At 38.5% G+C, this 12764-nt stretch overlaps 2 protein-coding genes across 3 annotated transcripts; both read right to left on the bottom strand.

Moving 5' to 3' along the window:
- Positions 1 to 290: 290 nt before the first annotated feature.
- LOC130985523 (uncharacterized) lies at positions 291 to 6159 on the bottom strand. Of its 2 annotated transcripts, none has more exons than XM_057908525.1 (5): positions 5512 to 6159; positions 4447 to 5386; positions 3815 to 4339; positions 1097 to 1549; positions 291 to 744 (listed from the first exon to the last, which is right to left on the bottom strand). In XM_057908525.1, the coding sequence occupies exons 1-5, from the start codon at positions 5940 to 5942 to the stop codon at positions 424 to 426; spliced, it is 2670 nt and encodes an 889-aa protein (XP_057764508.1). In that variant the 5' UTR covers positions 5943 to 6159; the 3' UTR covers positions 291 to 423. The 2 variants fall into 2 exon arrangements, with proteins under 2 accessions (XP_057764508.1, XP_057764507.1); XM_057908524.1 differs by having other exon boundaries at positions 5506 to 6159.
- LOC130985524 (allantoinase) lies at positions 6141 to 10406 on the bottom strand. The gene is made up of 13 exons (XM_057908526.1): positions 10113 to 10406; positions 9079 to 9184; positions 8801 to 8921; positions 8460 to 8533; positions 8113 to 8189; positions 7979 to 8015; positions 7814 to 7899; positions 7676 to 7735; positions 7383 to 7522; positions 7102 to 7228; positions 6876 to 7031; positions 6585 to 6806; positions 6141 to 6514 (listed from the first exon to the last, which is right to left on the bottom strand). The coding sequence occupies exons 1-13, from the start codon at positions 10194 to 10196 to the stop codon at positions 6290 to 6292; spliced, it is 1515 nt and encodes a 504-aa protein (XP_057764509.1). The 5' UTR covers positions 10197 to 10406; the 3' UTR covers positions 6141 to 6289.
- Positions 10407 to 12764: the final 2358 nt, after the last annotated feature.

Consider the following 12764-nt stretch of genomic DNA (forward strand, 5'->3'; position numbering starts at 1 on the left):
CGGTATATTAATTAGGCTGACAAAAATTGATGCAATCATCAAGAGCAAAATGAGCCTTATCCAGTATGACAATCTGCAACTGCTTGAAGAGTCTTATCCAGTATGGACTCTTCTGCGTCACTGCCGCATGCAAATAAATAAATAAATTGAAACCATGCTCTTATGCCTGGTGATCACACGGATTCACTCGCTTAGTACCGAGGTGCGAGGCCCAGTGCACCCAACGCAACACTCATCTAAGGGCATCCAAACTTAAGTCAAACTTATTCTCAGTGTCAAATAAAAGACTCGGAGGAAATAGCTTCCAACATATTACTATGTAGTATGTACTATATTTAAGAGTAGTATTTATACACACATACATGTTGTGGTCGAAATTCAAAGAAAGTTGACGCTTTCCTTTGTGGCTAGATTGTAGCACTTTCACTTAATGTAGGCTACAGTACAGCCATAATTCATAGGGCTCTCCTGTTCAAATTTTGCTATACGAGGATGTTTCTTTAGTAATTCATAAACACGCTCCTTCAAAACCCCAGTGCCCATTCCGTGTATGATGAAGAGAACTGATTTAGGCCCTCTGGTATTAATGGCCATCTCAACATTGTAAGTTGCTTCCTCGACTCTCATTCCCCGCAGGTCCACGGTGTTCTTCGATGTCTGCACTACAGGACTATATGAAGCCTTCTCATCTTTCATGGTTTCTGAAAGATTTTTCAGATTCTCGAGTCTCTTCGTCTGCCGACCCTACAATATCAATTACAAGAATCCTTTATGCATGAGATACGTTCATTCTCAAAAACACAAAATATTACGACAATTATTAAGAATATCTTTAATACGCCTTTCGGATTCGGAAGATTTGGATATTCATAATTGAAAAAGAGGAAGAATTGAAGTTTAAAAAATAATATGAGACAACTCTTTCTGGAGAAAACTATTCACTGTGGTCGTGGATAACAAATTTTCCTCTCCGCGTCAAGTATCATTGGTGGGCGACTGAGCGGATGAGTAGTAACAGTTACAACAAGAAGGACTCAACCAAAATAAAAGGAACTTGAAAATAAAAGATCCCAAACTTAGCTTAATCATAACATACCTTTCTCCTTGGTTGTGGGGCTGACGTCATTGCACCATTAGCTGCAACAGCATTTATACTGCTTAGGTTTACACGGACTCTGATTTTTCCATATTGGACAAGGACCGTGTCATCATCACTTGGTGCTTCAACTACAGTAGCCAGCTTATTCCCTAAGTCCTTTATAAGGATTTGCTCTCCAATCTGTGGTGCATAGAAACTATTAGCATTTCTATCTACAGATTCATTAGCAGAAGGCTGATGAGCTTCAACAATGGATGCAATGGTAGATTCTGATTTCTTCAAAAGAACATTGAAGTCCTTTGGCTCTGTATTTTTCAGTTGCTTCCCAAACTCTTGCACTACAGTATCAATCTCAGCCTTCACAACCTTCAATTGCTGTAGTATCTGCTTGGTCTCATTTGCCTTAAGAGCTGCTTCACGCACATCAAGATCAACTGCCTCATCACGAATCTTCAATAGGGGAAAGGAAAATTGGATGAAATGATGCAACACAGAATGATGAAACTGATCACGAATTATGAAACATAATGATGAACGAACAGAGCGCAGGAAATATTTTATCCAAATATGGAACTAAGCTATAAAAAATTCATCATCCTAACTCAGCCATTGCACATAGGAAATAAATAGCTCACAGGTCGTGGTTGACAAAAAATATCGATCAATCAGTAGCATGCCACTGATAGAGTAAAGACGTATGAAGATGAAGAAATGGGAAGGAAAATAAAAAATACGATATATAAACTCCTCCTGCGAGGCCCTCAGAGAAAAATATCTCTGCCCTACAGCTACTGCTGTCCCTAAACAATAATCCCAAGATAATTAACCCTAAGTCGTAAAGAACTATATATAGACCTAATGACTTTAAGCCCAATTAAATAACTTGGAGCCCATGAGTCTGACCTAAATAACTTAACCCTAAATAATTGAACTACTGCGAAAAATAAAAGATAACTATGAAACTAACAAAAACTAATATAATAAAGATAATCCTAAATCTGCAGACTGCAGCTGATCTAACGCTATCAATTGCCCGCCTGTCGAAACAGCCTTGTCCTCAAGGCGGTTGCTGATTCACATGGTCCCATGGGACTTCCTCCTTCAGCCCGGTATCCTCATAATTCTCTAGGTCCCTGCCCGGGTCATCTTCCATGTCACCGATTAAAACCTGTAGTGTTTTAGGTGGGCAGCGATGCAATGGCCCATATTTCAGGCCGCAGCGAAAACAAGTGCCAGCTGCACGGTGTTTCATGTACTCCTCATTGGAGATGTTGCGAAAATTGCGGGGAGGGGCAGACGAAGTGAGGGAGGCAGCCGGGGAAGCGGACGACGTGTGGGAGACAACCGACGATGTGTTCGTCGCTGGTGGGGCGCTGTGAGGTCTGACCGGGGAAGAATGTCGAATGAACACTGGCCTGGTAGAGTAATTTGCTGTGGTAACTGGCGGTGGTTCCTGCTCAACCTTTCGAGCCATCAAAACTGCTGCCGAGTAATCCGTGACCGTAGGGTCTTGGATTTGTTTGCGAATGTGTGGTTTGAGCCCACTCAAGAAGAAACCAAGGTACTGCTCATCCGTGAAATCAGGAAGTTGCGCCGCACGCCCTTCGAATGCAGCGATGTAATCCTCCAAAGACCCTTCCTGTTTTGTCGCCCCCAGCGCCTCGTACCCATTAATTGCAGCATTATGTCCAAACCGATTCAGAAGTTCACGGCTGAATCGAGTCCAGGTTAGCGTCGGACAGCGTCGCAGCAACAGTTGCACCCACGCCATGGCCGGGCCTGACATAGCGATTAGGGCTGTCTTCAATCTCTTGTCCCTTGGTGTCTCATGCACGAGAAAATATTGGTCAGCACGTGCGAGCCATGCAAGTGCATCTGTCCCGTCAAAATTGGGAAGATCCATCTTTTGAAAAACCTGAAGAGGAGTGGGCGTTTCAGTCTCCGATTCGGAGTCACGGCTTCCCTCTGATTCATCGCCGGTGCCAGTAGGGGAAATATTGAACTTCTTCAGCAGCGCGTCAAGTTTCGAGTCCGTTGAAACTTGATACGTACGAAACCCGTCCACCGCTGTAATCAGTTCTTCAACCGCCTTCTCTAATCCGTCCAGTCGCTGTTCGGTACTCCTGGTAGTTGCCACCATCGTCTCTGATCCGGCAGGTCGGACCAATTTGATAGAGTAAAGGCGTATGAAGATGAAGAAATGGGAAGGAAAATAAAAAATACGATATATAAACTCCTCCTGCGAGGCCCTCAGAGAAAAATATCTCTGCCCTACAGCTACTGCTGTCCCTAAACAATAATCCCAAGATAATTAACCCTAAGTCGTAAAGAACTATATATAGACCTAATGACTTTAAGCCCAATTAAATAACTTGGAGCCCATGAGTCTGACCTAAATAACTTAACCCTAAATAATTGAACTACTGCGAAAAATAAAAGATAACTATGAAACTAACAAAAACTAATATAATAAAGATAATCCTAAATCTGCAGACTGCAGCTGATCTAACGCTATCAGCCACAAAACTAGATACATATATTGAGTAAAAAACATCAAATAACTTCTATTTACAAAATGCAGACAATGTATTCACATAGTTATGGGCTAAGGCACCACAATTGACCATAGAAGCTTCAGAACACTGATTGATATTTATATAAATACATATATAGATTTATAAGGTCTCAGTCCTCAAGAAAAATATGAAACCTTACCTCATGATAAATTCTCAATACATCTGAATGAAGAGAGGCAGCTTTTTTTGCCTGGATTTCTAATTTATTTCTCTCTTCAACTAGAGACTGATACAACAACGTATTAAGCTTCTGCATCTTCTCTGGTGTTAGCTTCATTACCCAAGATTGTGCCCGCTCAATTATTCTTCCATCAAAGCCTATTGTTTTTGCAATACTTAATGCATTTGACTCACCCATGCTTCCCCAAATAATCCTATAAGTAGGCTGTAGACTCTCCAGGGAGAACTCCATAGCTGCATTCTCAAACCTTGCATCCTTCTCTTTTAACCGAGTTAAATCTGCATAATGGGTTGTCACAACAGCCAAGTTTACTCTTTCCTTGAGATAGTGTAATATGCTGGCTGATAGAGCCACACCTTCTGATGGATCAGTTCCACTTCCAAGTTCATCAAGAAGGACAAGAGATCTTTCAGTGGCCACTTTCAGGATATTACAAATTCGTGAGATGTGTCCGCTAAAGGTTGAAAGACTTTGCTCTAGAGACTTCAATTGGAATCAATAAACTTTATATCAATAGGCATTCTATATCACCAAAGAAACAAGCAGTACAACCTCAAAACAACAAAGGTGAGGTGAGAAAATCAAATTACCTGACGATCACCAATATCTGCAAGAACAAGATCAAACCACGGCAGGTGTGGATGATTTTGTGCAGGGAGGTACATTCCAGCTTTTAACATTATAGATGCCAATCCTAGAGTTTTCATGGAAGCAGTTTTACCTCCGGTATTAGGTCCTGAGATAACAACCACCCTTGCTCCACTTCCAATTTTAAAGTCAACAGGCACAGGAAAATCAAGATCACCAGGCAGCATGTCAGATTTTCTTATGCCGGTTTCCTGATTAGAAGAAGAGGAACTACTAGATGTTGAAAGAGTTGAAATATTTCTCAACGTAGACTCAAGAAGCAAAGGATGACGAATGCTGCTTACATCTACTGATAATGAGTTATGCTCAGAATTCTCACAACCTACAGCACTAAAATTTGGACAGACCCCATTCATCCACTGAGCATGAGCAGCTCTTGCAAAAGCAAGATCTACTTCCAACACTCTATCTAACAAATATCTTATCTTTCCACTGGATTCTGAAATTTCAGAACTAAGGTAACTTAAAATGGCTTGCTCCTCCATTTGTTCTGAATTTGATAGACTCACTTCCAGATTATTCAACTCTACTGCCTCCCTCGGTTCCACGAAGTAAGTCGCTCCAGAGCTGCTAGAGTCTAAAACTACGCCATCACGAAGTAGAGATCTATGTGTAGTTCTGATAGCAACGCACATCCGTGATCTACGTTTGGTAACCAGAGGTCTATCGATTCCACCCGCCTGAAAAATTTGAGAAGATATTTTCTTCAGCATTGCCTCTAGATTTTCCATGTTTGTCTTCCTTTCTGACCTTATCATTTCCAGATCTTCACTAGCTTGGTCGAGGACTACTGAAAAATTACAATCCACACAAAATTCTATCCTCCGCTCCAATTCGGCCAGAAAATTACACTCACGGAGAATTTCAAGTAGCGGGGAGCACCTGATTGGATGCAATAAGGTAGAGAGAATTAAATGAAACAGACAACCTCTAGTTCACCAAGCAAAATCACGTAGAAGCCTCAAAAATCACAACCAATCAATCAACAACCAGTAACTTACACAGACCTATCGTGCGAGCTACTGCCAGAAGCAATCTCCTCCAACTGTTGGATCAATGACCTAGCCGACCTCAGCGTCCTACGTACGGAACAAAGCTCCCCTATCATGAGAATTCTACCAGCGACGGCCGCATCAACAATCCGAGAAACGTCTTCGATTCCGGAGAAATCCAAGGGTCGGGGCATTGCAAGTGCGGCGGAGGTCTGGTCGAGGAGACGGCGGGTCTCGGTTGGGGTCCGGCCAAGAGGAATCCTTGCAGATTGGGCGGCTGAGAGACCCATGGAGGTGGAGGTGAAGGCGGAGAGCTGGTTGCAGAGGGACGGCCATTCGAGAATCTTGAGGGTCTCCGATTGGAGCGAGTCGGCTAATTGGAGTCGGTCGGTAGCGCGGGAGGGCGGAGGTGTGTTGGAGAGAAGGAGGGAGTGAGCGAGTATCATGGAAAGGAATCACAGCCGCGATTTCAATTTCTTTTCCTATCCACAATGCCAAAACTTCCTACTCTCACTAATCACTCACACTTCACTTTCCAAAGCCTTCCTAAGTTTACGGCTATTAATTTTTGAAAAAAAAAAAAACCAAAATGTATAATTTAGTTTAAACGCTTGGTTATAAATTATGGGAGACGCGCAGAGTAATATTATGATGACAAAATTAATAAATTTCCATATCTATTGTATGCATAGGATAGGATGACATGAAAACATGATCTATTTGAGTTTGAATACATATGGTTGTTACAATTCATCATTTACAGTTGGAGACCAAGAAATCAAAGAGAGGAATTCTAAGCTAGGATTGGGAGGCCGCAGGCGGCGGGAGCATGCTTCCCTGTTTGGTAAACCAGATTGCCTCTCACAAACGTACCTAACACTTTTCCCGCCAGTTTGGATCCCATGTAAGCCGAAATGTTCCGATGCTTATGGTACACGCGGTGATGCTCATCCACTTCAAATTCCGCATCAGGATCCCACGCCACAATATCCGCATAATTTCCAGCTGCGATCGCCCCCTGCACACCAACCCATCCATTAACATAGGAATTCCTTGTTTGCAATTGTAGCAGAAGAAGAAGATGCAACCTTGAGATGCTGGGAAGCGAGTTGCGCGGGCTTCTCGCTCCACCATGATACTAACTGATGGAGACTCATCCCGTGTTTGCGTCCGTACCACCATGTCACCGGCAGAACAAACTGCAGAGAAGATACGCCGCCCCATGCTCTCAGGAAATCCCCCTCCTCCGAGAGCTTCAGCTCCGGAGCTGAGGGCGAGTGATCCGAGCTCAACATATCGATGTCTCCATCCTGAAACAATTACACCATTAATGAGTAATGACAAACAAGGAACCACTTATCATCATCATCATATAGTACCAGCAAAGCTTCCCACAGCTTGTGTCTATTCTGAGCGTCGCGGATTGGTGGAGCGCACTTGAAGCGAGTATCCCCATCTGCAATTTCTTCAGCTGAGAAGGCCAAATAGTGGGGGCACGTCTCAACGCTGATGCTATCACCGCTACGCTTAGCTTCCTACCCAAACATGCTGCTATAAGAGAGGATTGATTTTAGGTCTAAACCGTAAACGGAACCAAGAAACTACCTTTATAAGGTCTAAAGAGGATCTGGCATCGGCCAAATGAACAATGTGGAGATGAGCACCCTCAGCAACACCTCCAGCTCTAGTGTTTTTACTTACTGTTAAGAGCTCTCTTATTGCGCCTTCTTCCCTGCACAATAGTAGAGCACCGCCTTTTATTAACTTCATTCCTCTCGAAATGAAACCAAATTTCTAAATATAACACATCTGCTTTTATTTCTTCTTCCACAAAATGAAAATTAGTGCTCAGAAACTTGTACAAGTCTTCCATGAATAACTCATACCATGAAGCAGGGCGAGTCTTGAGATACGTGGAATACGATCTAGGATTTGCATCTGCCATAACCAGCCCTTGAGGTTCCTGTTCAATCTCAGCGTGCACGAGGAGTGGTCTTCCATATTTTGCCAGTACAGACAATCCTTCCTACACGAAGCTACATGTATCAAAGACCTCGAGCACACAGACACACATTAATTTTATGGCTACATATATATGAGATGGATACCATAAAATTTTACATGGGCGAAAAAAATTGAAGATGCTCATAAAACATTCGGAGTCATAGTATATGGATACCTTTATATGGCTGGAATTTGTCATGGGAAAGTCATTGATCCCGGAGGGGCACATGAAAGACTATAAGAAAGCACGATATTCAGATGACGCACGCAAATATATCATATGTTTGAACTCAAGAATAATAAATATGTGAACCTTGAGGCCAAGTGCTCCAGCCTCGAGAAGACGCTCCAAAGCCGTTGAATTGAATGCATTCTCCGGAACCAGACCTCCCCAAAAACCTTTTCAGGCAGACAAGTCACCACACGCATACTAAAACTTAAGGCACCAAAGAGTCAAGACTGGTTGTAGAAAGCCTACCAACATCAACGAAGATCCTCCCCTGAGCCGCCTTGATCTGAATGTACGTCCATGAAAGGAAGTAAAAGAGCAAGAGTCAGACATACAAAGATTCATGTAATTGGGGAAAATCTACATTTTCTCTCGCACTGTACCTTAAGTTTGAGTGTCTCTTCCGAAACTGTAGAAGGGTAGCTATTCAAAGGCATATCAATCAATGTCGTGATACCACCTGTCAGAGAAAAACAAAATACAAAAAAAAAAGTTTAATGCATAAATTTGGTAGTTACCATCAAGAAAAATCAAAACATAAAAGCCCAAGGAAAGGATCATGATCTCTGTATGTAATTTGCACAACTATGATACACCTATTTCCATATATATGCCCTTTTAACAACCAATATGCTATTTTTCATTATATTGTTACTATACCACCAATCAACCTCGAAGTGCATGGCTTGAAGAAATTAAAAGAGTAAAATAAACAAGTAAATCTGCATACCAGCAGCAGCTGCCATTGTACCCGAAGGAAATCCTTCCCATTCTGTTCTTCCAGGGTCATCAAGATGTGCGTGCCTGCCAAAATAAAAGCAATACTATTTGGATCAGGAATCTTTAATATCAAATCATTGGAAAATCAGGGAAATTTTTTTGTTTTCTGCCATTTAGATGGAAGGTGTATTTTACAATCCCTTGTGGTTTTCCTCGACTGTTAAACCTCTATCTTGTGAAATCTCTGATGATGATGATGACAATGCATAACATTGTTGTGGTTCTTTCCATGATATTGCTATTAGGAACGAAACATGAAGGGGGGAGGAAAATAGTGTTATATCATCTTACACATCGATCAATCCGGGCATAACAACAGCCTCCCCATAATCAATGATTTGGTGAGTCCAAGCATTCCCACGCCAGTCATCTCCCTCAACAACAGCTAGAATCTTTCCGTCTTTCACTTCAACTGTCAATTATCCAATTTAAGAAATGAGTACATGACCCAAAAAGTAAAAGATTTTTATATATTAAACTGCTTATAAGAATATTATCCAAAAAAGAGCAATGCTGCAAAACTTGAATATGATTTTCCATGATTATACATGATCATCTTTACCACACACCTGCACCAGAAACAATTGCATTTGGCGTCACAATACGCTTGCTAGCTATCCAGTAATGCCTTTGCTGTACATGGCTGCAGTTGATTCGCTTGGCTTGTCGAACAAACTACAGTGGAAGCGTTAACATATGTAATCTTACAATGAAAATTAACATCATATCCAATTTTACTGGAAGAGAAGAGGAGCAATATCAGAGAGAAGTAGAAATCTGTGTGGGGACTTCGACAAGACAAAGTAATTATCCCTTTGAAAGCATGTTGATAGGTAATGAAGCATTATTAGAACATCTAAGCAGGGCAAATGCTTTTTGATTCTGTTAACCCATTTACTTGCATGAGTGATCAATTGTATGTATGAACATTGAATTGAGAAATCCGTTAGCAAGCAACCAACACGACACTGTTGTTGGATTCTTGGCATCAAAGAATTCCAAGAAAAAAACTCTTTTTCGTTTCACTTGGGCCTTTTCTTGTATCCAAGAAATCAAAGAAATCTACCACTACAACTGGCAAAAAGTAGAATATACTTGTTCTTGGATTCTTGGCACAACACAATATGTGTGCACTGACGTTAAAACCACTCTTTTGTTTTTGGACCTTTAATTTCTATATCCAAGAAATAAACATTCGTCCAATAATTTGCACCGAAACATACAATTTCACAACTTGAGTGGCAGAGGTAATTGAAATTCTCCGGGATAATAAACATTCGTCCAGTGATTTGCTTGAATGGTAATCATATCAACTCAAAAATGCATGCTTTTCAACATGCACAATCAACACATGTCTCTGCTTTCGTTTTTTTTGGGGAGGCAACAAGAATCATGAAATGTTTTATTGGGATAAAATAATCCCAATAAAACTTATGCACCATTTTTTACTAGTTTTTCTGTTTTTTGATAGCCCAGGCCCAAAAGCTTTCAAGAAAACCATATCCCTGCATATTCTATTGCTTAACAAATAACAATCTCCATATAACCAAGAATTCCAGGAAGCATCAAGACTCTTAGAACACAAAGAGTGAAGGAATCAAACCTGCGGAAGACTATCGGAACAGAGTAGAAGGAGTGATGCAAGAATTGGCAGCAGAGCAAGAAGCCTCAATTTCCCAGACTCCATGTGAGCTGCCACACACTCTCTCTCTCTCCCTCTCTCTGCTGTATGTATGTTTTGTATCAGTCTGGATCAGGGCCGGACTGGGGTAGAGAGCGTTGGGCCCACTGAAATTCACAAAAATACAAAAAACAAAAAATAAGAGTATATAGATCTTTTTTATATATTTAATAATTAAAAAATCTATTTTTTCAAAATAGTGAGGTAGATCTTTGTTTGATAAAGAGTGGTTGGTTTTCTTTTTGCTATTATTGGTAGTATTAAATTTTATAATAGAATAATGTATTTACCCAATACAATAATATTTTTTACTTAAATATAAAAGTTGTATAGTTTTTATTTTCTAAATATGAGAAGCTTGATATCTTAAGGTAATATGTAGTATGAGATTGGATCATTGGAACATCATTTAAACTTTGTGTACTAGTAATGTTATGCTACGTTTGCATTTGATCATTGTCTATTGTGAATCTGTGATGTGTTATAAATTTAAAAAAATATATGTATTATAATTATAGTATAATAATGCACGATGAGGAACTAAAATTCAAATTCAGCCAATTTTAAAAAATTAAAAATCAGGACACATTGTCGTATTATCTATTTCTTAATAAAATTATGATGTAATTTAAATGAAGTTATGATTATATTTTATCCTATTTTATTTTAAATTTCGACTAAGTTTTTTGAATCTGTCACTTCTCTAGATCACCTATGTTGCAACCTATGACACGATATATTCTACAATAATAATGAAATATACAAAAGAAAATAGAAAATACATACATCCAATAAAAAGCAAGTCCACATTTTGTGGAACCAATAAGGGAAGCGCGGTCGGACGCCGGTTCGAGAAAAAATTGTGGTTTTTAAACGTTGTATCGAGTATTGCACACCGTTGCATCACAGACCAATGAAATCGCTCGTTAGTTGCAGCGATAGAGCCCGTGACTCACACCTTACCATATTTCCAACTTGCAAGATTCCATTTCCCGATTGTGACTACAAAACGTTTCACTTTATCATTCTCTAATCAGAGATTCCGTTTCAATTTTGTGTTAGGTATTTTTTGTTTGAAACGCAATTTTGTGGTAGGTTAATTGTATGTTAATATGCATGGTTGCCTTTTACTATATTGTATGATATGAGATGGGACGAGATAGTATCTTTCGGTTCATAATTAAATTTCCTTCTTTTATTATTACTAGTAGAAAGTGTGACAATCTATATGAAGTCTATATTAATAAATTATTAAAATTAAATAATTATAATAAATTTTTTACAAAATTAAAAAATTATTCTTTTGATGGTTAATATAAAATCGAAGATAGATATTTAAATAATGTCGTGATGAAAGATATAATCATATAGATTTTTAATGTAAATTTAATAAATTAATACTCCCTCCATCCACGAAAGAACTTCCTATTTTTCTATTTCGGGACGTCCACGAAAGAACTTTCTACTTTTTCCTATTTTGGGACAATACCCCACCACTTAAAAAATACTCCCCTTTTAAGACAATTCCACCACTCAAATAACATTAATTAAAACAACACAATAAATTATTAATACTTTTTCACAATTCCCAATACATTTTACAACTTTTTCTACACTCTCAATACACTATACAACATTTTATTAAAACCCGTGCCACTCCCTCATAGGAAGTTCTTTCATGGACGGAGGGAGTATATTATTATAGTACTTTTGGGATTTAATTCGTTTTTAGGGTGCGTTTACTTTGATTTAAAAAGAGAGAAAAAGTATATTTTCATTTTTCCCACCATTTTCACATGTTTACTACTCCTATAATATAAAAAAAAATTCGATCGGGTGGAATATTTTCTCAGACAACTCATTTTTGCTCACTTTCTCTCCAATGTCGGATAGGTGTGAAAATATTTTTCAATATTTTCATCTCTAGTAAACACATGATAAAAAATGATGAAAATATAATATTTTCTCATCTTTTCTTATCCATCATTTTCCAATGAAAATTTAATTTACAACCAAAACATAAATGCATCCTGAGTAGAAAAGTGAAATGAAACCACAAATATGTTTCTTAATGTAGCGATGAAAGATGAAAACAAATAGAATTTTTATGTAAATCTCATAATTGATATCATCTAGAAATTTTAAAAAATATCTAAAATAATACATTTAGAAAAATTATCAAGTACATAAAAGTAACTTTCAATTGAAATATAAAGTTCCCCTCAAAAGAAAAATTGAAATATAAAGTGAAAAGATGTAATATCAGACAATTAACCACTATCAATTTAGAAAAATTATTAAAACAATTAATACATCTCAATCATAAAGGAAATATTAAATCATGCATATATATACATATATATATATATATATGTGTGTGTGTGTGTGTATAACTTAAAATAAAATAAACTAATTATGATTTAAAATGTTTTATCAATTGTTGCAAATTATTCTAATTACTAGTATTATTTAACATTATTGAACTCTAAGCAATAATGAAATGTTAAGAGTATATTAGTTACATTATTCTATCGACGAAACCAGTGATACTAATTTTACATATGCAGAATATAT

The sequence above is a fragment of the Salvia miltiorrhiza genome, chromosome 5 (genome assembly GCF_028751815.1).
Source record: "Salvia miltiorrhiza cultivar Shanhuang (shh) chromosome 5, IMPLAD_Smil_shh, whole genome shotgun sequence".
In the NCBI taxonomy this organism is placed as follows: Eukaryota; Viridiplantae; Streptophyta; class Magnoliopsida; order Lamiales; family Lamiaceae; genus Salvia; species Salvia miltiorrhiza.

Coding starts and splice junctions, on each gene's coding strand:
- LOC130985523 (XM_057908524.1), bottom strand. CDS start 5,942: ATGATACTCGCTCACTCCCTCCTTCTCTCCAACACACCTCCGCCCTCC. Junction 4,340..4,446: donor CAGATATTGGTGATCGTCAG/GTAATTTGATTT, acceptor TTCCAATTGAAG/TCTCTAGAGCAAAGTCTTTC. Junction 745..1,096: donor CCCCACAACCAAGGAGAAAG/GTATGTTATGAT, acceptor TTGATATTGTAG/GGTCGGCAGACGAAGAGACT.
- LOC130985524 (XM_057908526.1), bottom strand. CDS start 10,196: ATGGAGTCTGGGAAATTGAGGCTTCTTGCTCTGCTGCCAATTCTTGCA. Junction 7,736..7,813: donor CTGGAGCACTTGGCCTCAAG/GTTCACATATTT, acceptor GCTTTCTTATAG/TCTTTCATGTGCCCCTCCGG. Junction 6,807..6,875: donor AGCTGTGGGAAGCTTTGCTG/GTACTATATGAT, acceptor TAATTGTTTCAG/GATGGAGACATCGATATGTT.